We start from the raw sequence: 27,767 nt of genomic DNA, 5'->3' as shown, positions 1-27,767 counted from the left end.
CATTTTTGTGTATTTTGGGGTCATTTTGGGGTATTTAGGGATCCCAGGGTGTTTTTGGGGTCCCAGGGATAATTTTGGTGTCATTTTTGAGTATTTTAGGGCCATTTTTGGATATTTTGGGGTCATTTTTGGACATTTTGGGTTCCCAGGGACAATTCTGGGGTCACTTTTGGGTATTTTGGGGTCATTCTTTGACATTTTGGGGTCATTTTTGGAATATTTTGGTGTCATTTTTAGCTATTTTGGGGTCACTTCTGGTTATTTTTGAGCCGTTTTGGGACATTTTGGGTTCCCAGGGATAATTTTGGGGTCATTTTTAGCTATTTTGGGGTCAGTTTGGGATATTTTGGGGTGACTTTTGTTGGTTTTGGGGTCAGTTTGGGATATTTTGGGGTGACTTTTGTTGGTTTTGGGGTCACTTTGGGATATTTTGGGGCCATTTTTGGGGTATTTTGGGGTCATTTTTGGAATATTTTGTGGTCCCAGGGATAATTTTGGGGTCATTTTTTGACATTTTGGGGTCATTTTTTGATACTTTGGGGCCATTTTTTGATACTTTGGGGCAATTTTTGGATATTTTGGGGTCATTTTGGGGTATTTAGGGATCCCAGGGTGTTTTTGGGTTCCCAGGGATTATTTTGGGCTCATTTTTGAGTATTTTAGGGCCATTTTTGGATATTTTGGGGTCATTTTGGGGTATTTTGGGGCCCCAGGGGTAATTTTAGGGTCACTTTTGGGTGTTTTGGGGTCACTTTTGGGTGTTTTGGGGCCATTTCTGAGTATTTTGGGGCCATTTTTGGACATTTTGGGTTCCCAGAGCTGTTTTTGGGGTCATTTTTGTGTATTTTGGGTTCCCTGGGATTATCCAGGGGTCATTTTTGGGTGTTTTGGGGTCATTTTTTGACATTTTGGGGTCATTTTTGGATATTTTGGGGCCACTTCTGAGTATTTTGGGGCCATTTTTGAACATTTTGGGTTCCCAGGGATTATTTTGGGGTCAGTTTGGCCATTTTGGGGTCACTTTGGGATATTTTGGGGTCACTTTGGGATATTTTGGGGTGACTTTGGGATATTTTGGGGTCAGTTTGGCCATTTTGGGGTCCCAGGGATTATTTTGGGGTGACTTTGGGATATTTTGGGGTCACTTTGGGATATTTTGGGGTCAGTTTGGGATATTTTGGGGTGACTTTTGTTGGTTTTGGGGTCCCAGGGATTATTTTGGGGTGACTTTTGCTGGTTTTGGGTCTCACCTGGAAGCCGGCCATGCTGAACGCCGCCGCCATCTCGCGGTCGCCGTTGCTGCCCTCCTCCCTGAGCACGGCCACGCGCGGCGCCGCCGAGCCTGGGGACAAACGGGGTCAGGGACAATGGAGACGGGGTCAGGGACAACAGAAACGGGGTCAGGGACAACGGAAACGGGGTCAGGGACAACAGAAACGGGGTCAGGGACAACAAAAAACCCCAAAAACGGGGTCAGAGACACCAAAAACGGGGTCAGGGACAACGGAAACGGGGTCAGGGACACCAGAAACGGGGTCAGGGACAACAAAAAACCCCAAAAACGGGGTCAGAAACCCCAAAAACGGGGTCAGAAACCCAGAAAACCCCCAAAAAATGGGGTCAGAAACCCCAAAAACGGGATCAGAGACACCAGAAACGGGGTCAGGGACAACGGAAACAGGGTCAGGGACACCAAAAAACCCCAAAAACGGGGTCAGGGACAGCGGAAACGGGGTCAGGGACAACGGAAACGGGGTCAGGGACACCAAAACACCCCAAAAACGGGGTCAGGGACAACAAAAAACTCCAAAAACGGGGTCAGGGACACCAGAAACGGGGTCAGAAACTCCAAAAACCCCAAAAAACGGGGTCAGGGACAACAGAAACGAAACGGGGTCAGGGACACCAAAAAACCCCAAAAACGGGGTCAGAAACCCAGAAAACCCCCAAAAAACGGGGTCAGGAACAACAGAAACGGGGTCAGGGACACCAAAAAACCCCAGAAACGGGGTCAGAGACCCAGAAAACCCCCAAAAACGGGTTCAGAGACAACAGAAACCCCAAAAACGGGGTCAGAAACCCCAAAAACGGGGTCAGAAACCACAGAAACGGGATCAGAAACACCAAAAACCCCCAGAAACGGGGTCAGAGACACCAAAAACCCAAAAACGGGGTCAGAAATCCAAAAAAAACGGGATCAGAAACACCAAAAACGGGGTCAGAGACAACAGAAACGGGGTCAGAAACCCAGAAAACCCCAAAACGGGGTCAGAAACCCAAAAAAACGGGATCAGAAACTCCAAAACCCCCCCAAAAACGGGCTCAGAAACCCCAAAAACGGGGTCAGGGACAACAGAAACGGGGTCAGAAACCACAAAAACGGGATCAGAGACCACAAAAAACCCCAAAAAAACGGGCTCAGAAACCCTGAAAAACGGGGTCAGAGACACCAGAAACAGGATCAGAAACACCAAAAACTCCAAAAACGGGGTCAGAAACCCCAGAAATCCCCAAAAACGGGGTCAGGGACAACAGAAACGAGGTCAGAAACCACAAAAAATGGATCAGAAACCCCAGAAATGGGGTCTGAAACCCCAAATATCGGAACAGAAACCCCAAAAACCCCAAAAAATGCGATCAGAAACCCCAAAAACCCCAAAAAGGGGGTAGGAAACCCCAAAAACGGGGTCAGAAACCCCAAAAATGGGATCAGAAATCTCAAAAACAGGGTCACAAACCCCAAAACCGGCGTCAGAAACCCCAAAACCCCAAAATGGGATCAGTACCACCAAAAAAAAACCAAAACCCCCAGAAATATCCCCCAAAAAGCCCAAACTCCTAAAAAACCCCATTAAAATCCCATTAAAATCCCATTAAAATAAAAAAACCCCGTTAAAATAAAAAAAAATCCCATTAAAATCCAAAAAAAATCCAAAAAAATTCCCATTAAAATCCCATTAAAATTCCCAACAAATCCCCAAAAATCCTATTAAAGTTCCCAAAAAATCCCATAAAAATCCCATAAAAATCCCATTAAAACCCCACAAAAATCCCAAAAAAATCTCATAAAAATGCCATAAAAATCCCATTAAAATCCCGTTAAAAACACCATTAGAATAAAAAAAATCCCATAAAAATCCCAAAAAAATCCAAAAAAATCCCATAAAAATTCCATTAAAAATTTTTAAAAATCCCATAAAAATCCCCAAAAAATCCCATAAAAATCCCATTAAAATCCCATAAAAACCCCATTAAAATCCCATTAAAACCTCATTAAAATAAAAAAAAATCCCATTAAAATCCCATAAAAATCTCCAACAAAGCCATAAAAAATCCAAAAAAATCCCACTAAAATCCCATTAAAATCCCATAAAAATAAAAAAAAAAATCCCATTAAAGCCCCATTAAAATCCCATTAAAATTCCATAAAAACCCCATTAAAATCCCATAAAAATAAAAAAAATCCCATAACAATCCCATAACAATTCCATTAAAATTCCCAAAAATCCCATTAAAAAATACCAAAAAATTCCCATAAAAATCCCATAAAAATTAAAAAAAATCCCATTAAAACTCCATAAAAATCAAAAAAAAATCCCATAAAAATACCATTTAAAAAAATTCCATAAAAATCCCATAAAAATCCTCAAAAAATCCCATTAAAAATCCATTAAAATAAAAAAACCCATAAAAATAAAAAATTCCCATAAAAATCTCAAACAAATCCCATAAAATCCCATAAAAATCCCATTAAAATCCCATTAAAATCCCACCAAAATCCCATTAAAATCCGAAAAAAATCCCATAAAAATCCATTAAAATAAAAAAAAAAATCCCATAAAAATGCCACAAAAATTCCATTTAAATCCCATAAAAATCCTTTTAAAATCCAAAAAAATCCCATTAAAATCCCATTAAAATCCCACAAAAATCCCACAAAAATCCCCCAAAAAATCCCATTAAAATCTCCAACAAAGTCATAAAAAATTCCAAAAATAACCCATAAAAATCCCATAAAAATCCCATAAAAATATAAAAAAAACCCATAAAAATCCCATTAAAATCCCATAAAAATCCCATTAAAATCCCATTAAAATCCCATGAAATCACCAAAAAAACTCCCATAAAAATAAAAAAAAATCCCATAAAATCCCATAAAAATCCCACAAAAATCCCCCAAAAATCCCATCAAAATCCCATTAAAATCCCATTAAAAACCAAAAAAATCCCATTAAAATCCAAAAAAAATTTTTAAAAATCCGATTAAAATCCTATAAAAACTCCATTAAAATCTCATAAAAATCCCATAAAAATCCTTAAAAAATCACATTAAAAATAAAAAAAAATCCCATTAAAATCCCATAAAATCCCCAAAAATCCCCGAAAAATTCCCATTAAAATAAAAAAAAATCCCAAAAAAATCCCAAAAAAATCCCAAAAAATCCAAAAAAAATCCCAAAAGATCCAAAAAAAATCCCCCAAAAATCCCATAAAAATCCCATAAAAATCCCAAAAAAATCCCATTAAAATCCCCAAAAATCTCCCAAAAATCCCCAAAAAATTCCCATTAAAATCCAAAAAAAATCCCAAAAAAAATCCCATAAATATCCTCAAAAAATCCCATAAAAATCTCCAACAAAGCCATAAAAAATCCCAAAAAATCCCATTAAAATCCCATAAAAATCTCCAACAAAACCATAAAAAATCCCAAAAAATCCCCAAAAAATCCCATTAAAACCCCATAAAAATCCCATTAAAACCCCACAAAAATCCCCAAAAAAATCCCATAAAAATCCCATTAAAATCCCCTTAAAATCCCACCAAAATCCCATTAAAATCCTATAAAAATCCCATAACAATCCCATAAAAATCCCATTAAAATCCCATTAAAATCCCATTAAAATCCCCAAAAATCCCAAAAAAATCCAAAAACAACCCCCAAAAATCCCATAAAAATCCCATAAAAATCCCATAAAAATCCCATTAAAATGCCAAAAAAACCCAAAAAAATCCCCCAAAAAATCCATAAAAATCCTACAAAAATCACATTAAAAATCAAAAAAAATCCCATTAAAATCCCATTAAAATCCAAAAAAAATCCCAATAAAAATCCAAAAAAAATCCCACAAAAATCCAAAAAAATCCCCCAAAAATCCCCCAAAAATCCCACAAAAATCCTCAAAAAATCACATTAAAAATCAAAAAAAATCCCATTAAAATTCCATTATAATCTAAAAAAAATTCCCATTCAAATCCAAAAAAAATCCCATAAAAATCCCATTAAAATCCGAAAAAAATCCCATTACAATCCCATAAAAATCCCATTAAAATCTCATTAAAATCCCATTAAAATCCCCAAAAAATCCCATTAAAACCCCATTAAAATCCAAAAAAAATTCCCATTAAAATGCCAAAAAAATCCAAAAAAAATCAAAAAAACCCCAAAAATCCCCCAAAAACCCCATAAAAATCCCACTGTCCCCAACCCCCTCAATGTCCCCATGTCCCCACCCAGCCCCGCGTGTGGCTGTCCCCGCAGGTCAAAGGTCACGCTGTACTCGGGTCCCCAGCGCGTCCCCAGCTCCGACTCCTCCTGCTCCACGCAGGCCGGGGCCGCCTGCAGCCGCTCCAGCTGGAAACTCGTCTGCTCCCAGAGTCCCCTGATGTCCCCAAGGGGCTCTGCCAGCACCTCCTGGCCACCCACCGACACTGTCACCTGCGGGGACAGCGGGGACACTGAGATCTGAGACACTGGGGACACTGGGGACACTCAGGGACATTGGGGACACTGAGATCTGGGACACTGGGGACACTGGGGACACTCAGGGACATTGGGGACACTGAGATCCGAGACACTGGGGACACTGGGGACACTCAGGGACATTGGGGACACTGAGATCTGGGACACTGGGGACACTGGGGACACTCAGGGACATTGGGGACACTGAGATCTGGGACACTGGGGACACTGGGGACACTGGGGACAGCGGGGACACTGAGATCTGGGACACTGGAATGGTGACAATGGGGTTTGGGGACACTCAGGGACAGGGACTCGTCTGCTCCCAAAGTCCCCTGATGTCCCCAAGGGGCTCTGCCAGCACCTCCTGGTCACCCACCGACACTGTCACCTGCGGGGACAGCGGGGACACTGAGTGACATCGAGTGACACTGAGATACGGGGCATTGGAATGGTGACACTGGGGTTTGGGGACACTCAGGGACATTGGGGACATTGAGAGCTGGGACACTGGAATGGTGGCACTGGGGTTTGGGGACATTGGGGACACTGGGGACACTCAGGGACACTCAGGGGACACTGGGGACATTGGGGACACTCAGGGACATTGGGGACACTGAGATCTGGGACACTGGGAACATTGGGGACACTGGGGACACTGAGATCTGGGACACTGGGGACATTGGGGACACTGAGATCTGGGACATTGGGGACACCCAGGGACACTCAGGGACACTCAGGGACATTGGGGACACTCAGGGACAGGGACTCGTCTGCTCCCAGAGTCCCCTGATGTCCCCAAGGGGCTCTGCCAGCACCTCCTGGTCACCCACCGACACTGTCACCTGCGGGGACAGCGGGGACACTGAGATCTGGGACACTGGGAACACTGGGGACAGCGGGGACACTGAGATCTGGGACACTGGGGACACTGGGGACAGCGGGGACACTGAGATCTGGGGCACTGCAATGGTGGCACTGGGGTTTGGGGACATTGGGGACACTCAGGGACACTCAGGGACACTCAGGGACATTGGGGACACTGAGATCAGGGACATTGGGGACATTGGGGACACTCAGGGACACTGGGGACATTGGGGACATTGGGGACATTGGGATCTGGGACATTGGAATGGTGGCACTGGGGTTTGGGGACATTGGGGACACTCAGGGACACTCAGGGACACTCAGGGACACTCATGGGACATTGGGGACATTGGGGACACTCAGGGACACTCAGGGGACAAGGACAGGGTGACAGGACCATGGGGACACTGAGGGGACACTGAGGGGACAGGAGGGGACAACGAGGACAAGGGACAATGGGGACAACAGAGCCACAAAGCCACCACTGCCCACCCCAGGGGACAGAGCCACCGCTGTCCCCTCCCCCCCACTGTCCCCAAATGTCCCCAATCCCCCCAATGTCCCCAATGTCCCCAATGTCCCCAATGTCCCCAAACCCCCCAATCCCCCCAATGTCCCCAATGTCCCCCCTGTCCCCATTAATGTCCCCAATGTCCCCAATGTCCCCAATGTCCCCAAACCCCCCCACTGTCCCCAATGTCCCCTCAATGTCCCCAATGTCCCCATTCCCCCCAATGTCCCTTTGATGTCCCCAATGTCCCCAACCCCCCCAAACCCCCCAATGTCCCCAATCCCCCACTGTCCCCAATGTCCCCAATGTCCCCAATGTCCCCAATGTCCCCAACCCCCCCAACTCCCCCCACTGTCCCCATCAATGTCCCCATGTCCCCGTGTCCCTCACCAGGGCGCGGGGGCCGTAGGGGCCGCTGTGGCCGATGGGGACACAGGTGACACCGCTGTCCTGGTAGCGGCGCCGCACGGTGACAGCCGCCAGCGCGGGGACCTCGAGCAGCAGCCCCGGCTCCTCGGCAAAGAGCAGGGCCAGCGCTGGGACAGGGACAGGGACATTAATGGGGACATTTGGGGACAGGGACATCGGGGGGACATTGGGGACAGGGACATCAGGGGGGACATTGGGGACAGGGGGGACACTGAGGGGACAGGGGACATCAATGGGACAGGGGGGACAGGGGACATTAATGGGACAGGGGACATTAATGGGACAGGGACATCAGTGGGGACAGGGGACATTAATGGGGACAGGGGACATCAATGGGGACATTAATGGGGACAGGGGACATCAGTGGGGACAGGGGACATCAGTGGGGACATTAATGGGACAGGGGGGACATTAATGGGACAGGGACATCAGTGGGGACAGGGGACATCAGTGGGGACATTAATGGGACAGGGGGGACATTAATGGGGACAGGGGACATCAGTGGGGACATCAATGGGGACAGGGGACATCAATGGGGACATCAATGGGACAGGGGACATCAATGGGACAGGGGGGACAGGGGACATCAATGGGGACAGGGGACATTAATGGGGACATTGGGGACAGGGACATCAGTGGGGACATCAATGGGACAGGGGACATTAATGGGGACAGGGACATCAATGGGGACATTGGGGACATTAATGGGGACAGGGGACATCAGTGGGGACATTGGGGACATCAATGGGGACAGGGGACATCAATGGGGACAGGGGGGACACTGAGGGGACAGGGGACATCAATGGGGACAGGGGACATCAATGGGACAGGGGACATCAATGGGGACATCAATGGGGACAGGGACATCAGTGGGGACATTAACGGGGACAGGGGACATCAATGGGGACAGGGGGGACAGGGGACATCAATGGGGACAGGGACATCAGTGGGGACATTGGGGACATCAATGGGGACATCAATGGGGACAGGGGACATCAATGGGGACAGGGGACATTAATGGGACAGGGGACATCAATGGGGACATTAATGGGGACATCAATGGGGACATCAATGGGACAGGGGACATCAATGGGGACAGGGGACATTAATGGGACAGGGGACATCAGTGGGGACATTAATGGGGACATCAATGGGGACATCAATGGGGACATCAATGGGACAGGGGACATTAATGGGACAGGGGACATCAATGGGGACATCAGTGGGGACAGGGGACATCAATGGGGACAGGGGACATTAATGGGACAGGGGACATCAGTGGGGACATTAATGGGACAGTGGGGACATTAATGGGGACAGGGGACATCAATGGGACAGGGGGGACACTGAGGGGACAGGGGACATTAATGGGGACAAGGGACATCAATGGGGACAGTGGGGACACTAAGGGACACTCAGGGACAGTGGGGACAGTGGGGACAGGGAGGGGACATTGAGGACATCAGGGGGATTGGGGACATTGGGGACAGTGGGGACATTGGGGACACTCAAATCACTTAGAGGACATTGGGGACACTCAGGGGACACTCAGGGGACACTCAGGGACACTCAGGGGACATTAGGGACACTCAGGGGACACTCAGAGACATTGGGGACACTCAGGGACATTGGGGACACTCAGGGGACACTCAGGGGACACTCAGAGACACTCAGGGGACATTGGGGACACTTAGAGGACATTGGTGACACTCAGGGGACACTCAGGGACACTCAGGGGACACTCAGTCACACTCAGATCACTCAGGGACACCGGTGACACTGGTGACACCATGGTGGCACTGACGGGTGACGCCGGGCGGCGGCGCGGGGACGGTGACGGTGACACCGCAGTTGCCGGCGATGGCCATCTCCAGGAGACAGCCCAGGAGCCCCCCGTCGCTGACGTCATGGCCCGCGGTGACAACACGTTCTGGGGACATTGGGGACACTCAGTGTCACCTCAGGGTCATCAGGGTCACCTCAGAGTCACCTCAGGGTCACCTCAGGGTCACCCAGTGTCACCCAGTGTCACCTCCCCCCGTCGCTGACGTCATGGCCCACGGTGACAGCGCGCTCTGGGGACAGCAGTGTCACCAAATGTCACCTCAGTGTCACCTAGGGTCACCTCCCCCCGTCGCTGACGTCATGGCCCGCGGTGACAGCGCGCTCTGGGGACATCAAATGTCACCAAATGTCACCTTGGGGTCACCTCAGGGTCATCTAGGGTCACCCAGCGTCACCCCAGTGTCACCAAATGTCACCAAATGTCACCCAAAGTCACCTCAGGGTCGCCAAATGTCACCTTGGGGTCACCCAGGGTAACCTCAGAGTCACCAAATGTCACCTCAGTGTCACCAGGGTCAGCTCAGTGTCACCTCAGGGTCACCCAGGGTCACCCAGTGTCACCCCAGTGTCACTAAATGTCGCCAAATGTCACCAAATGTCACCCAAAGTCACCTTAGAGCCACCCAAAGTCACCTTAGGGTGGCCAAATGTCACCTTGGGGTCACCCAGTGTCACCTCAGGGTCACCCAAAGTCACCTCAGGGTCATCTAGGGTCACACAGTGTCACCTCAATGTCACCCAGTGTCACCTCCCCCCGTCGCTGACGTCATGGCCCGCGGTGACAGCGCGCTCTGGGGACAACAGTGTCACCAAATGTCACCTCAGGGTCACCAGGGTCATCTAGGGTCAGCTCAGTGTCACCAAATGTCACCCAATGTCACCTAAAGTCACCTCAAGGTCACCGAAAGTAACCACAGGGTGACCAAATGTCACCTTGGGGTCACCCAGTGTCACCTCAGGGTCACCCTAGTGTCATCAAATGTCACCAAATGTCACCTAAAGTCACCTCAGAGTCACCTTGGGGTCACCCAGGGTCACCTCAGTGTCACCTCCCCCCGTCGCTGACGTCATGGCCCGCGGTGACAGCGCGCTCTGGGGACAGCAATGTCACCAAATGTCACCTCAGGGCCACCTCAGAGTCACCTCAGGGTAACCTGGGGTCACCCCAATGTCACTGAGTGTCACCAATTGTCACCTAAAGTCACCTCACTCAGGGCCACCCAAAGTCACCTTAGGGTCACCAAATGTCACCTCAGGGCCACCTCAGGGTCACCCAGGGTCACCCCAGTGTCACTGAGTGTCACCAATTGTCACCAAATGTCACCCAAAGTCACCTTAGAGCCACCCAAAGTCACCTTAGGGTGGCCAAATGTCACCTTGGGGTCACCCAGTGTCACCTCAGGGTCACCCAAAGTCACCTCAGGGTCATCTAGGGTCACACAGTGTCACCTCAATGTCACCCAGTGTCACCTCCCCCCGTTGCTGACGTCATGGCCCGCGGTGACAGCGCGCTCTGGGGACACCAGGGTCACCTCAGTGTCACCAAATGTCACCTCAGGGTCACCCAGTGTCACGTCTGGGTCACCCCAATGTCACCAAATGTCACCTAAAGTCACCTCAGGGCCACCCAAAGTCACCTCAGGGTCATCTCAATGTCACCCAGTATCACCCAATGTCACCCCAGGGCCACCTCAGGGTCACCTCAGGGTCACCCAGGGTCACCCAGGGTCACCCCAATGTCACTGAGTGTCGCCAAATGTCACCTAAAGTCACCTCAGGGCCACCCAAAGTCACCTTAGGGTCACCAAATGCCACCTTGGGGCCACCCAGTGTCACCCAGGGTCACCCCAGGGTCACTGAGTGTCACCAACTGTCACCAAATGTCACCCAAAGTCACCTCAGGGTCACCCAAAGTCATCTCAGGGTCGCCAAATGTCACCCCAGGGCCACCTCAGAGTCACCTCAGAGTCACCTTGGGGTCACTCAGTGTCACCCAGTGTCACCCCAGTGTCCCCTCCCCCTGTCAGTGACGTCGTGGCCCCGCTCAGGTCCCGCTCTGGGGACACCAAATCCCCCAAATCCCCCAAATCCCACCCAAAATCTCCATTTTTCACCCCAAAAACCACATTTTTAACCCCAAATTTGCCATTTTCCACCCCAAAATCCCCATTCCCCTCCCCAAAATCCCCAAAATCCCCAAAATCCCCATTTTTAACCCAAAATCCCCATTTTTTCACCAAATTCCCCGGTTTTAACCCCAAAATCCCCATTTTTCATCCCCCAAAATCCCAATTTTTCACCCAAAATCCCCATTTTCCGCTCCAATATCCCCATTTTTCACCCCAAAATTCTCTCAAATTCCACCCAAAATCCCCATTTCCCACCCCAAAATTCCCTTTTTTTTACCCCACACCCCCCAAAATCCCCATTTTTCATTCTCCCAGTCCCAAAATTCCCGTTTTCACCCCCAAATCCCACCCAAAATCCCCATTTTTCATTCTCCCAGTCCCAAAATCCCCATTTTCCCCCCAAAATCCGCATTTTTAACCCCAAATTTGCCATTTTCCACCCCAAAATCCCCATTTTTCATTCCCCCAGACCCCAAAATCCCCATTTTTCATCCCACAAATTCACAAAATCCCCATTTTTTACCTCAAAACCCCCAAGTCCCCATTTTTCACCCCAAAAAAACCCCATTTTTAGCTTCAAATCCCACCCAAAATCCCCATTTTCCCCCAAAAAATCTCAATTTTTCACTCCAAAAAACCCCAAAATCCCCATTTTCCATCCCAAATTTTCCTTTTTCCACCCCAAAATCCCCATTTTTCACCCAAATTCCCAATTTTTAACCCCAAAATTCCCATTTTTCATCCAAATCCCACCTAAAATCCACGTTTTTCACCCAAAATCCCCATTTTTCAACCCCCAAAATCCCAAAATCTCCATTTTTCACCCCAAAATTCTCTCAAATCCCACCCAAAATCCCCATTTTTCACCCCAAATCCCCATTATTCACCAAAAATTTTCCATTTTTTTCATCCCAAACCCCCCAAAATCCCCATTTCCCCCCCAAATCCCACCCAAAATCCCCATTTTCCACCCCAAAATCCCCATTTTTCACCCCAAAATCCCCATTTCCACCCCAATTTTTACATTTTTCATCCCAAAATCCCTATTTTTCACCCCCAAAATTCCCATTTTTCACCCCTCCAGCCCCAAAATTCCCATTTTCACCCCTCCAGCCCCAAAATCCCCATTCTCACCCCGAAATTTCCGTTTTTCACCCCAAAATTCCTTCAAATCTCATCCAAAATCCCCATTTTTCACCCCAAAATTTCCTTTTTTTCACCCAAATCCCACCCAAAATCCCCATTTTTCACCCAAAATTTTCCATTTTTTTCACCCCAAACCCCCCAAAATCCCCATTTTCCTCCCCAAAATCCCCGGTTTTAACCCCAAAATTCCCACTTTTCACCCCAAAATCCCCATTTTTAACCCCAAAATCCCCATTTTCCACCCCAAAATCCCCATTTTTCACCAAAAATTTTCCATTTTTTTCACCCCAAACCCCCCAAAATCCCCATTTTCCACCCCAAAATCCCCATTTCCCACCCCAAAATCCCCATTTTCCACCCCAAAATCCCCATTCCCCCCCCAAAATCCCCATTTTCCCCCAAATTCCCGGTTTTTCGCCCCAAACCTTTGATGAGCTCCTGGGTGACCCCGAACGCCGCCCGGAGCCGCTCGGGCTCGTCCAGGTCCGGGGGCTCCTGGCCCAGCTGGGAAAACACCTGGGCCAGGGCCGAGCCCCCCAGGCGGTGCCGGCCGGGGGTCAGCGGCACCCACAGCAGGGACCCTGTGACCCAAAAACAACAAAATTTAACCCAAAATCAGATCCAAAATGGCCCCAAAAAATCGCAAAATCAGCTCCTAAATCGGTCAAAAATCAGCTCCAAAAATGACCCAAAAATGGGGAAAATCGACCCAAAATCAGCTCAGAAATGGGGCTAAAACCACCCAAAACGAACCCAAAAATGAACCCAAAATCAACCCAAAACCATCAAAAATCCACCCAAAATCAGCTCCATAATTAACCCAAAAATGGAGAAAATGAACCCAAAATCAACCCAAAATCAGCTCTAAAAAGAACCTAAAAACACCAAAAATGAACCAAAAATGACCCAAAACCACCCAAAACTAACCCAAAATCAGCTCCAAAATCAACCCAAAAATGGGGGAAATTGACCCAAAATCAGCTCAGAAATTGGGCCAAAAACACCAAAAATGGACCCAAAAATCACCCCAAAACCATCAAAAATCCACCCAAAATCATCTCCATAAATGACCCAAAAATGGAGAAAATGAACCCAAAATCCACCCAAAATCAGCTCCTAAATGAACCTGAAAACACCAAAAATCAACCCAAAATCATCTCAAAAATAAACCCAAATCCACCCAAAATCAACCCAAAATCAGCTCCTAAATCAGCTCTTAATGAACTCAAAAACACCCAAAATGACCCAAAACCACCCAAAATTAACCCAAAATCAGCTCCAAAATCGACCCAAAAATGGGGAAAATCAACCCAAAATCAGCTCAGAAATTGGGCCAAAAACACGAAAAATGATTCCTAGATCTGATCCAAAATGAACCCAAAATAACTCAAAATCAACCCAAAATGGAACCAAAAACACCAAAAATTAACCCAAAACCAGCTCCAAAATCGACCCAAAAATGGGGAAAATCAACCCAAAATCCACCCAAAATCGGCTCCAAAATCAACCCAAAAACACCAAAAATTTACCCAAAATGGGGCCAAAATCCACCCAAAATCAACCCAAAATCAGATCCAAAATCCACCCAAAATCAGCAAAAAAACGAACCCAAAACCACCAAAAATTACCTCTAAAATGATCCAAAAATGGGGAAAATTGACCCAAAATCAGCTCAAAAATGGGGCCAAAAAATCCCAAAATCGACCCAAAAATCAACTCCAAAATGAACCCAAAACCACCCAAAATAGCGCAAAATAAACCCAAAATAAACCCAAAATAAACCCAAAATAAACACAAAATAAACACAAAATCAACCCAAAATAAACCCAAAATAACGCAAAATAAACCCAAAATAAACACAAAATAAACACAAAATAAACACAAAATAAACCCAAAATAAACACAAAATAAACACAAAATAAACACAAAATAAACACAAAATAAACACAAAATAAACCCTAAATAAACACAAAATAAACCCAAAATAAACACAAAATAACCCAAAATAAACACAAAATAAACACAAAATAAACACAAAATCAACCCAAAATAAACACAGAATCAGCTCCAGGGCGGAGCCCCCCAGGCGGTGCCGGCCCGGGGTCAGGGGCACCCACAGCAGGGACCCTGCACCCAAAAACACCAAAAATCAACTCAAAATCAGCTCAGAAATCAGCCCAGAAATGGAGAAAGGCGACCCAAAAATCAGCTCCAAAATCCACCCAAAAATGGGGAAAATCCACCCAAAATCAGCTCAAAATCAACACAAAATCAGATTCAAAATCCACCCCAAAACACCCAAAATAAACCCAAATCCACCCAAAATCAGCTCAGAAATTGGGCCAAAAACACCAAAAATGGACCCAAAAATCACCCCAAAACCATCAAAAATCCACCCAAAATCATCTCCATAAATGACCCAAAAATGGAGAAAATGAACCCAAAATCAACCCAAAATCAACTCCAAAACAAACCCAAAAACACCAAAATCAACCCAAAATCAACCCAAAATCAGCTCCAAAATCGACCCAAAAATGGGGAAAATCCACCCAAAATCAGCTCAAAAACGGGGCCAAAAAATCCCAAAATCGACCCAAAATCAGCTCCAAAATGAACCCAAAAACACCCAAAATTTACCCAAATTTAAGCTAAAATGGACCCAAAATCAACCCAAAATCAGCTCCAAAATCGACACAAAAAATGCAAAAATCAACCCAAAATCACCTCCAAAATCCACCCAAATCCACCCAAAATCATCCCAAAACCAGCTGAGAAATGGGGCCAAAAAATCCCAAAATCAACCCAAAATCAGATCCAAAATCCACCCAAAATCAGATTCAAAATCCACCCAAATCCCACCCAAAATAAACCCAAAATGACCCAAAATCAGCTCCTAAATGAACCCAAAAACACCCAAAATTAACCCAAAATCAGATCCAAAACTGACCCAGAAGTGGAGAAAGTCAACCCAAAAATCTGCTCCAAAATCGACCCAAAAATGGGGATAATCCACCCAAAACCACCCAAAATCAACCCAAAATCAGTTCAAAAATCGACCCAAAAATGGGGAAAATCAACCCAAAATCAGTTCTAAAATGGGTCCAAAAAAACCCCAAAATCAGCAAAGAAAATGGGGAAAAAACGCCCAAAATCACCTCCATAATGACCTAAAAATGGGGAAATTCAACCCAAAAATCAGCTCCAAATTCCACCCAAAAATGGGGAAAATCAACCCAAAATCCACCCAAAATCAGCTCCAAAATGAACCCCAAAACTCCCAAAATCAACCCAAAATCAACCCAAAATCAGCCCAAAATGGACCCAAAAATACCAAAAATTGACCCAAATTCAGCTCCAAAAGCAGCTCTTAATGAACCCAAAAACACCAAAAATTAACCTAAAATGGGGCCAAAATCACCCCAAAATTAACCCAAAATCAGCTCCAAAATCGATCCAAAAATGGGCAAAATTGACCCAAAATCAGCTCAAAAATGAGGCCAAAAAAATAAAAAATTATCCCAAAATCAGATCCAAAATGAACCCAAAATGACCCAAAACCACCCAAAATTAACCCAAAATCAGCTCCTAAATCAACCCAAAAATGGGGAAAATCCACCCAGAATTAACCCAAAAACACCAAAAATGAACCCAAAATGAACCCAAAAACACCCAAAATCAACCCAAAATCAGCTCCAAAATCCACCCAAAATCAGCAAAAAAAAACCAACCTAAAATGGACCCAAAAGCACCAAAAATGAACCCAAAATCAGCTCCAAAAATGTCCCAAAAATGGGGAAAATCCACCCAAAATCAGCAAAGAAAATGGGGCAAAAATGGGGAAAATGGAACCAAAAATGGTGAAATTTGAGCCAAAAAGGGAAAATTGAGCCAAAAATGTGAAATTGAGCCAAAAATGGGGAAAATTGACCGAAAAATGGGGAAATTGAGTCAAAAATGGGGAAAATTGATCAAAAAATGGGGAAATTGAGCCCAAAAATGGAGAAATTTGACCCAAAAATGGGAAAATTGAGCCAAAAGTGGGGAAAATTTGACCCAAAAATGGGGAAAATCCACCCAAAATCAGCAAAGGAAATGGGGAAATTTGAGATAAAAATCAGCTCTAAAATTGACCCAAAAACAGAGAAAATCCACCCAAAATGACCCAAAATGGCCCAAAATGACAAAAAATGGTAAAAAATGACCCAAAATGGTGCCAAAAATGATCCAAAAATGGCAAAAAATGACCCAAAATGGCCCAAAATGGCCCCAAAATGGCACCAAAATGGCCCCAAAATGACAAAAAATGACCCAAAATGGTCCCAAAATGACAAAAAATGTGCCCAAAATGTCAAGAAATGGTCCCAAAATGGACCCAAAAATGACAAAAAATGACAAAAAATGACCCAAAATGGCCCCAAAATGACAGAAAATGACAAAAAAAATGGCTCCAAAATGACCCAAAATGGCCCCAAAATGGCCCCAAAATGGCCCCAAAATGGACCCAAAATGACAAAAAATGACCTAAAATGACAAAAAAATGACAAAAAATGGCACCAAAATGGCCCCAAAATGACCCCAAAATGACAAAAAATGACAAAAAATGACAAAAAATTGATCCAAAATGGCCCCAAAATGACCCCAAAATGACAAAAAATGGCCCCAAAATGACAAAAAATGACAAAAATTACTAAAAATGACCCAAAATGGCCCAAAATAGTCACAAAATGGCCCCAAAATGACAAAAAATGACAAAAAAAGGGCCCCAAAATGGCCCAAAATGGACCCAAAATGACAAAAAATGGTCCGAAATGACAAAAAAATGACAAAAAAGACAATAAATTACAAAAAATGACAAAAAAATGACCCAAAATGGCCCCAAAATGACCCAAAATGACCCAAAATTGTCCCCAAATTGTCCCCAGTGTCCCCGGTGTCCCCTCACCGCGCTCGTCGGGACACTTGAGGTCGGGGGTGACGGTGGCGGTGACATCGGGGCACACGGCGTAGGCCGAGATCACCAGGGAGCCTGAGGGGACAGCGGGGACAGCGGGGTCACCGCGGGGTCACAGGGGACAGCGGGGACAGCGGGGTCACCGCGGGGTCACAGGGGACAGCGGGGACACCTGGGGACACCTCAGTGTCACCTGTGTCACCTCAGGGTGCCCAATGTCCCCAATGTCCCCAATGTCCCCCCAATGTCCCCAATGTCCCCAATGTCCCCAATGTCCTCCCAATGTCCCCAATGTCCCCAAAGTCCCCCCAATGTCCCCAATGTCCCCAAAGTCCTCCCAATGTCCCCAACCCCCCCAATGTCCCCAATGTCCCCAATGTCCCCAATGTCCCCAATGTCCCCAAAGTCCCCCCAATGTCCCCAATGTCCCCAATGTCCCCAATGTCCCCAATGTCCCCTCACTGTCCCCAATCCCCCCAATGTCCCCAATGTCCCCCCAGGGTGACCAATGTCTCCAATGTCCCCAATGTCCCCAATGTCCCCAATGTCCTCAATCCCCTCAATGTCCCCAATGTCCCCAATGTCCCCAATGTCCCCAATGTCCCCAATCCCTCCAATGTCCCCAACGTCCCCAATGTCCCCAATGTCCCCAATGTCCCCAACACCCCCAATGTCCCCAATGTCCCCTCACTGTCCCCAACCCCCCCACTGTCCCCGATGTCCCCATTGTCACCAGGTGCCATCACGGTGTCCCTCCCCACTCGGGCCGCCATGCTCAGCGAGTCCTTGCCGCCGTCGATGGCCACGCCCAACGTCCCCATGGCGGCCACCAGGGCGTCACACGCGGCCACCAGCGCCCCGCCCTCCGAGCCCGACTTGGCCGCCCACATCCAGTTCCCGGAGCACTTCACGTCCTGGGGACATCGGGGACATCGGGGACACGCAGGGGACATGGGGACAGTGGGGACATTGGGGACATTGGGGACACACAGGGGACATGGGGACAGTGGGGACGTTGGGGATGTTGGGGACATTGGGGACACAGACACAGAGAGAGATGGGGAAGAGGACAGGTCAGTGCCACCGCCTGTCACCTCCCCCTGCTGCCACCCTCACCCTCAATGCCACCAACACCCAATGGCCCCAATGTCCCCCCAATGTCCCCAATGTCCCCAACCCCCCCAATGTCCCCAATGTCCCCAGTGTCCCCAAATCCCCAATTTCCCTCAATCCCTTCACTCCCATGATGTCATCAGTGACACTGGTGACATTGGTGACACCTTGGTGACACTGGTGACACCTTGGTGGCCTCGGTGACAACTTGGGGACCTCACCCTGAGTATGCTGGAGCTGTGGAAGGGCTCTGAGTGTCCCTTGTCCCCCTCATCCTGTGTCCCCAGTGTCCCCAATGTCCCCAAATCCCCAATTTCCCTCAATCCCGTCACTCCCATGATGTCACCATTGACATTGGTGACATTGGTGACATCTTGGTGACATTGATGACAGCTTGGTGGCCTCAGTGACAGCTTGGGGACCCCACTCTGTGCGTGTTGGAGCTGTGGAAGGGCTCTGAGTGTCCCTTGTCCCCCTCATCCTTTGTCCCCAATATCCCCAATGTCCCCAAATCCCCAATTTCCCTCAGTCCCTTCACTCCCATGATGTTGGTGGTGACATCGGTGACATTGGTGACACCTTGTTGACATCAGTGACACCTCAGTGGCCTCAGGGACAGCTTGGGGACCTTACTCTGAGTGTCCTGGAACTGTGGGAGGGGTCTGAGTGTCCCCTGTCCCCCTCATCCTGTGTCCCCAATGTCCCCAAATCCCCAGTGTCCCAATCCCTCCAATCCTGTGCTGTCAGTGGTGACATTGACTACATTGGAGACACCTTGGTGACACTGGTGACACCTTCGTGACCTCGGTGACAGCTTGGGGACTCCACCTTGAGCATGTTGAAGCTGTTGAGCGGTTCTGAGTGTCCCTTGTCCCCCTCATCCTTTGTCCCCAATGTCCCCAAATCCCCAATTTCCTTCAATCCCTTCAATCCCATGATGTCGGTGGTGACATCGGTGACATTGGTGACACCTTGGTGGCACAGGTGACACCTCAGTGGCCTCAGTGAAAGCTTCGAGACCTCACCCCGAGTGTGCTGGATCTGTGGGAGGGATCTGAGTGTCCCTTGTCCCCCTCATCTGGTGTCCCCAATGTCCCCAAATCCCAAATTTCCCCCAATCCCTTCACTCCCATGATGTCAGTGGTGACATCGGTGACATTGGTGACACCATGGTGACATTGGTGACACCTCGGTGACATTGGTGATAGATTACAGACCCCACCCTGAGTGTCCTGGATCTGTGGAAGGGCTCTGAGTGTCCCCTGTCCCCCTCATCCTGTGTCCCCAATGTCCCCAAATCCCCAGTGGCCCCAATCCCTCCAATCCTGTGCTGTCAGTGATGACATTGGCTACATTGGTGACACCTTGGTGACATTGGTGACACCTTGGTGACCTCGGAGACAGCTTGAGGACCCCACCCTGAGTGTGATGGATCTGTGGGAGGGGTCTGAGTGTCCCTTGTCCCCCTCATCCTGTGTCCCCAATGTCCCCAACATCCCCAAATCCCCAATGTCCCATTGTCTATTCACTCCCATGATGTCACTAGCTACATTAGTGACATTGGTGGCACCATGGTGACATCAGTGACAACTTCGTGACATCCGTGACAGCTTGGGGACCCCACCCTGAGTGTGCTGGAGCTGTTGAGGGGTTCTGAGTGTCCCCTGTCCCCCTCATCCTTTGTCCCCAATGTCCCCAAATCCCCAATGTCCCATTGTCTATTCACTCCTATGATGTCACTGGCTACATAGGTGACATTGGTGACACCTTGGTGACATTGCTGACACCTTGGTGACCTCGGTGACAGCTTGGAGACCCCACCCTGAGTGTGCTGGAGCTGTGGGAGGGGTCTGAGTGTCCCTTGTCCCCCTCATACTGTGTCCCCAATGTCCCCAAATCCCCAACGTCCCCAATCCCCCCAATGTCCCCAATGTCCCCAACCCCCACCATGTCCCCAGTGTCACCTCCAGCTGTGTCACCCGCGCCCACACCAGGTTGGTGACAGCCTCAGCCAGCGCCAGCCGCGCTCCGGCCGCGGGGTCCAGGAGCCCCTTGAGCGGCTGCTCCCCGATGGCCGTGGCCGCGCCGGTGTCCCCAAAGTGGGACAGGGCCACCACGGCCACGTCGGCCAGCGGCGTGTGCAGGGGACCGACGCACTGCTGCTGCGCCACCAGGCCTGTCACCGAGCGGTCCACCTGCGACAGAGGGGACATGGGGACACTGAGGGGACTGTGGGGGGGTTGGGGACAGTGGGGGGACATTGGGGGGGTTGGGACATTGGGGACATTGGGGGGATTGGGGACATTGGGGACAGTGGGGGGATTGGGGACAGAGGGGACATTGGGACTTCAAAAGGGACGAGGATGGGGATGGCACCGGTGACACCGAGGTGCCATTGAGGTGACACAGGTGAGACACTGGGGTGACACTGAGCACACACAGGTGACACTGAGGTGACACTGAGCACACACAGGTGACACAGGTGACAGACAAGTGACACTCAGGTGACACAGATGACATTCAGGTGACATTGAGCACATAGGTGACACACAGGTGACATTGAGGTGACACAGGTGACACAGGTGACACACAGGTGACAATGAGCACACACAGGTGACACACAGGTGACACTGAAGTGACAATGATGTGACACACAGGTGACAGGTGACACAGGTGACATTCAGCACACATAGCTGACACACAGGTGACATTGAGCACAAACAGGCAACATAGGTGACATTCAGGTGACATTGAGGTGACAATGAGGCAACACAGGTGACAATGAACACACACAGGTAACAATGAGGTGACACACAGGTGACACAGGTGACATTGAGGTGACATTGAGGTGACATTGATGACACACAGGTGACACACAGATGACAATGAGGTGACACAGGTGACACTCAGGTGACACTGAGCTCACACAGGTGACATTAATGACACACAGGTGACAATGAGCACACACAGGTGACACTGAGCTCACACAGGTGACACTGAGCACACACAGGTGACATTGAGCACACACAGGTGACATTGAGCACACACAGGTGACACAGGTGACATTGAGCACACACAGGTGACACTGAGCACACACAGGTGACACACAGGTGACACTGAGCACACACAGGTGACACTGAGCACACACAGGTGACACAGGTGACACTGAGCACACACAGGTGACACTGAGCACACACAGGTGACACAGGTGACACTGAGCACACACAGGTGACACTGAGGTGACACTGAGGTGACACAGGTGACAATCTCACCTTGTTGGTCAGGTACCTCTTGCTGGTCACGGCCGGTTTGGGGTGACACCGGGGTGACATTGAGGTGACACTGAGCACACACAGAGGTGACACTGAGCGCACACAGGTGACACTGAGGTGACACACAGGTGACACTGAGGTGACACAGGTGACACACAGGTGACACACAGGTGACATTGAGCACACACAGGTGACACACAGGTGACACTGAAGTGACAATGATGTGACACACAGGTGACAGGTGACACAGGTGACATTCAGCACACATAGCTGACACACAGGTGACATTGAACACAAACAGGCAACATAGGTGACATTCAGGTGACATTGAGGTGACAATGAGGCGACACAGGTGACAATGAGGTGACACACAGGTGACATTGAGGTGACATTGAGGTGACATTGATGACACACAGGTGACACACAGATGACAATGAGGTGACACAGGTGACACTCAGGTGACACTGAGTTCACAGAGGTGACATTAATGACACACAGGTGACACTGAGCTCACACAGGTGACACTGAGCACACACAGGTGACACAGGTGACACTGAGCACACACAGGTGACAATGAGCACACACAGGTGACACACAGGTGACACTGAGCACACACAGGTGACACACAGGTGACACTGAGCACACACAGGTGACACTGAGCTCACACAGGTGACACTGAGGTGACACTGAGCTCACACAGGTGACACTGAGCGCACACAGGTGACACTGAGGTGACACTGAGGTGACACTGAGGTGACACAGGTGACAATCTCACCTTGTTGGTCAGGTACCTCTTGCTGGCCACGGCCGGTTTGGGGTGACACAGGGGTGACATTGGGGTGACACTGAGCACACACAGGTGACACTGAGCACACACAGGTGACACACAGATGACACAGATGACACAGGTGACACAGGTGACACACAGGTGACACAGGTGACACTGAGCACACACAGGTGACACTGAGGTGACACAGGTGACACAGGTGACAATGTCTCACCTTGTTGGTCAGGTACCTCTTGCTGGCCACGGCCGGTTTGGGGTGACACAGGGGTGACATTGGGGTGACACTGAGCACACACAGGTGACACTGAGCACACACAGGTGACACTGAGGTGACACAGGTGACACAGGTGACAATCTCACCTTGTTGGTCAGGTACCTCTTGCTGGCCACGGCCGGCAGCCGCAGGAGCCGCTCGAGCGCCGCCCGCACCGAGAGCCCCGGGGGGAGGCTCAGGGGGCGCCGGGGGAGAGGGGACAGCGACAGCTGGAACTCCTGGGGACAAAAATTTGGGGGGAAAAATTAAAATTTGGGAAAAAAATTAAAAATTAAAATTAGATTTTTAAAAAAAATTAGAATTAGGGAAAAATTAAAAAAATTAAATTAGATTTTTAAATTTAAAATTTGGGAAAAAATAAAAAATTAGAATTGGATTTTTTTAAATTTAAAATTTGGGGAAAATTTAAAAATTTAAATTAGATTTTTTTAAAAATTAAAATTTGGGAAAAATAAAAAATTTAAATTAGATTTTTAAAGAATTAAAATTTGGGTAAAATTGAAATTTGGCAAAAATTTAAAAATTAAAAAGAGAGTTTTAAACAATTAAAATTTGGGAAAAATTGAAAAATTAAAATTAGATTTTTAAACAATTAAAATTTGGGAAAAAATAAAAAAATAAAATTAGATTTTTAAACAATTAATATTTCTAGAAAATTAAATTTGGGGGAAATTAAAATTTGGGGGGACAGGGACACGTGGAAATCCTGGGGGTGGAAATTCAAATTTGGGAAAAAATTAAAAATTTAAATTGGATTTTTAAAAATTAAAATTTGTAGAAATTAAAAAATTAAAATCAGATTTTTAAAAAGTTAAAATTTGGGAAAATTGAAATTTGGAAAAAATTAAAAATTTAAAATTAGATTTTTAAACAATTAAAATTGGGAAAAATCAAATTTAGGAACAATTAAAATTGGGAAAAATTAAAATTTGGGAAAAATTAAAATTTGGGAAAAATTAAAAAGTTAAAATTAGGTTTTTAAACAATTAAAATCTGGGAAAAATTAAAAAATTTAAATTAGATTTTTTAAAATTTAAAATTTGGGAAAAATTTAAAAAATTAAATTCAATTTTTAAACAATTAAAATGTGTGGAAATTAAAAAACTAAAATTGGATTTTTAAACAATTAAAAATTTGGAAAAAGGAAAAATTGGGGGAAAATTGAAATTTGGGAAAATTAAAAAATTTAAATTAGATTTTTAAGTAATTAAAATTTGGGGGAAATAAACAATTAAAATTAGATTTTTAAACAATTAAAATTTGGGTAAAATTGAAATTTGGGAAATTTAAAATTTGGGAATTTAAAATTGGATTTTTTAAATAATTAAAATTTGGGAAAAATTAAAATTTGGGGAAATTGAAAGGCAGGAAAAATTAAAATTTGAAAAAAAATAAAAATTAAAATTAGATTTTTAAAAAATTAAAATTTGGAAAAAATGAAAAAATTTAAATTAGATTTTTTAAAAAATCGAAATTTGGAAAAAAATAAAAAATTAAAATTGGATTTCTTAAAAAATCAAAATTAGGGAAAAATTAAAAAATTTAAATTACATTTTTAAATCATTAAAATTTCTAGAGAATTAAAATTTAGGAAAATAGATAATTGATAAAAATATAAAATTAAAAATTAGATTATTAAACAATTAAAATTTGGGAAAATTAAAAAATTAAAATTGGATTTTTTAAAAAATTAGAATTTGGGAAAAATTTAAAAGTTTAAATTAGATTTTTGAACAATTAAAATTTGGGAAAAAAATAAAATTTGGGAAAAATTATATTTTGGGAAAAAATAAAAAAATTAAATTAGATTTTTTTTAAAAATTAAAATTTGGGGAAAAGGAAAAATTGGGAAAAATTTAAAATTTAGGGAAAATTAAAAAGTTTAAATTAGATTTTTTAAAAAATTAAAATTTGAGAAAAATTAAAAAATTTAAATTAGATTTTTTTAAAAATTAAAATTTGGGAAAAATGAAAAAATTTAAATTAGATTTTTTTAAAATTAAAATTTGGGAAAAATAAAAAAATTTAAAATTTGGTTTTTAAAAAAATGAAAATTTGGGGAAAATTAAAATTTGGGGAAAGGGAAAATGGTGGAAAAAAGGGGAAATTTGGAAAAATTAAAATTCTGGAAAATTAAAATTTGGTAGAAAATTAAAATTTGAGAAAATTAAAATTTGAGGAAATTTGAAATTTGGGATAAATTAGAGTTTGGGAAAAAAAATAAAAGTTGATTTTTAAAAAATTAAAATTTGGGGGAAATTGAAATATGGGAAATTTGAAATTTGGGAAAAATTTAAAAATTTAAATTAGATTTTTAAATAGTTAGATTTTGGAAAATTGAAATTTGGGAAAAATTAAAATTTGGTGGACAGGGACAGGTGGAACTCCTGGGGACAAAAATTTGGGGGGAAAAATTAAAATTTGGGAAAAAAATTAAAAATTAAAATTAGATTTTTTTAAAAAATTAAAATTTGAAAAATTGAAATTTGGGAAAAATTAAATTTGGGGAAATTAAAATCTGGTAAAAATTTCAAATTTGGGGAAAATTAAAATTTGAGACAAATTTAAAAATTAAAACTGGATTTCTTTAAAAATTTAAATTTGGAAAAAAATAAAAAATTAAAATTTGATTTTTGAAAAAATTTAAATTTGGGAAAAAATAAAAACTATAATTTGGTTTTTAAAAAAATTAAAATTTGGGAAAAAATAAAAAATTAAAATTAGATTTTGAAAATACTAAAATTTGGAAAAAATTAAAATTAAAATTAGGTTTCTTTAAAAAAAACCTAAAATTTGGGGAATTGAAATTTAGGAAAAATTAAAATTTTGGAAAAATTAAAATTTGGGAAAATTAAAATTTGGGAAAAATTAAAAATTAAAAATTTGGGAAAAATTAAAAAGTTAAAATTGGATTTTTAAAGAATTAAAATTTGGGGAACTTAAAAAATTAAAATCAGATTTTGAAACAAAATTCAGGAATAGGGACAGGTGGAACTACAGGGGACATAAATTTGGGGGGAAAAAATTAAAATTTGGGAAAAAATGAAATTTGGGAAAATTTGAAATTTGGGAAAATTTTAACATTTAAATTACATTTTTAAACTATTAAAATTTGTGTTTTCCCCCCCAATTTTTGGGGTTATTTTTGTGCTCCCATTTTGGGTTTTTTCCCCAATTTTTGGGTCCCATTTTTTGAGGTTTTCCCCCCATTTTTGGGGTCCCATCTTGGGATTTTCCCCCCAGCTTTTGGGGTCCCTTTTTGGGTTTTTTCCCCAAAATTTTTGGGGTCCCCCCTCACCTTTTGGGATCCATTTTTGGGGTCCCATTTTGGGGTTTCCCTCCCAATTTTTGGGATCCCATTTTGGGGTTTTTTCCCCAATTTTAGGGTTATTTTTGGGGTCCTTTTTGGGATTTTTTCCCCCAACTTTTGGGGTCCCGTTTGGGATTTCCTTCCCAATTTTTGGGGTCCCATTTTGGGGTTTTTTCCCCCAATTTTTGGGGTCCAATTTGGGGATTCCCTACCAATTTTTGGGACCCCATTTTTGGGGTCTCCTCCCCCATTTTGGGGTCCCTTTTTGGGTTTTTCCCCCCAATTTTTGGGGTCCTTCCTCACCTTTTGGGGTCCCTTTTTAGGGTCCCATTTTAGCATTTTCTCCCCATTTTTTGGGGTCCCTCTTTGGGATTTTTTCCCCAGTTTTTGGGATCCAATTTGGGTTTTTTCCCCTATTTTTGAGACTTAATTTGGGTTTTTTTCCCCAATTTTGAGGCTATTTTTGGGACCCCATTTTGGGGTCTTTCCCCAATTTTGGGACCCCATTTTCGGCTGTGTCCTCCCCCCAATTTTTGGGGTCTCCTCCCCAATTTTTGGGGTCCCTTTTTGGGTTTCCCTCCCAATTTTTGGGTCCCATTTTGGAATTTTCCCCCAATTTTTGGGGTCCCTTTTTGAGTTTTTTCCCCCAATTTTTGTGCTCCCATTTTTGGGGTTTCCCCCCAATTTTTGGGGTTATTTTTGGGGTTTTTTCCCCCTTTTTTTGGGATATTTTTGGGGTCCCCCCTCACCTTCTGGGGCATCTTTCCCAGCACCCACTCCAGCTCCAGGTTGACGGGGGTGGGGAGCCCCTGGTGGGACCCCCCCTCGGGCACCGGCGCCGCCAGGTCATCCACCAGCACGATCTGGGGGGCACAAATCAGACAAAAAACAGACAAAATCACACACAAAATCAGACACAAAATAGCCCAGAAACAGCCCAAAATCACCCCAGAAACAGCCCAAAATCAGACACAAAACAGTCCAAAATCAGCCCAAAAACAGCCCAGACACAGCCCAGACACAGCCCAGAAACAGCCCAGAAACAGCCCAGAAACTGCCCCAAAATCAGCCCAAAAACAGCCAAGAAACACCCCCAAATCACCCCCAAAATACCTCAAAAATGGCCCAAAAATACCCCAAAATCTGCCCCAAAATCACACCCAAAATCACACCCAAAACAGCCCAAAATCGGACACAAAACAGCCCAAAAACTGCCCCAAAAACAGCCCAGAAACAGTCCAAAATCGGACACAAAACAGCCAAAAAAACCCCCAAATCACACCCAAAAACTGCCCCAAAATCAGACAAAAAACAGCCCAAAATCAGCCCAAAATCAGACACAAAATCAGCCCAAAATCACCCCAAAATCAGACACAAAACAGCCAAAATCACA

General features: G+C 45.2%; 1 protein-coding gene across 1 annotated transcript in view; it reads right to left on the bottom strand.

Annotated features, from left to right (window-relative positions):
- Positions 1-1,250: 1,250 nt before the first annotated feature.
- The window catches only part of LOC117011295 (phosphoribosylformylglycinamidine synthase-like), a gene marked incomplete at its 3' end in the record, with an annotated part of 63,329 nt that continues 36,812 nt past the window's right edge, over positions 1,251-27,767 (bottom strand). Inside the window, exons 13-22 of the mRNA XM_033086664.1 lie at positions 27,124-27,237; positions 23,151-23,282; positions 20,696-20,926; positions 18,352-18,532; positions 17,610-17,693; positions 13,093-13,248; positions 9,352-9,477; positions 7,509-7,654; positions 5,512-5,716; positions 1,251-1,342 (exon numbers count right to left, since the gene is read on the bottom strand). Coding sequence (XP_032942555.1) covers positions 1,251-1,342; positions 5,512-5,716; positions 7,509-7,654; positions 9,352-9,477; positions 13,093-13,248; positions 17,610-17,693; positions 18,352-18,532; positions 20,696-20,926; positions 23,151-23,282; positions 27,124-27,237 — 1,467 coding nt within the window. The remainder of the gene's footprint in view (positions 1,343-5,511; positions 5,717-7,508; positions 7,655-9,351; positions 9,478-13,092; positions 13,249-17,609; positions 17,694-18,351; positions 18,533-20,695; positions 20,927-23,150; positions 23,283-27,123; positions 27,238-27,767) is intronic.

The sequence above is a fragment of the Catharus ustulatus genome, unplaced genomic scaffold (genome assembly GCF_009819885.2).
Source record: "Catharus ustulatus isolate bCatUst1 unplaced genomic scaffold, bCatUst1.pri.v2 scaffold_105_arrow_ctg1, whole genome shotgun sequence".
NCBI classification, from domain to species: Eukaryota; Metazoa; Chordata; class Aves; order Passeriformes; family Turdidae; genus Catharus; species Catharus ustulatus.
This window is presented reverse-complemented; position numbering and strand designations above follow the sequence as displayed.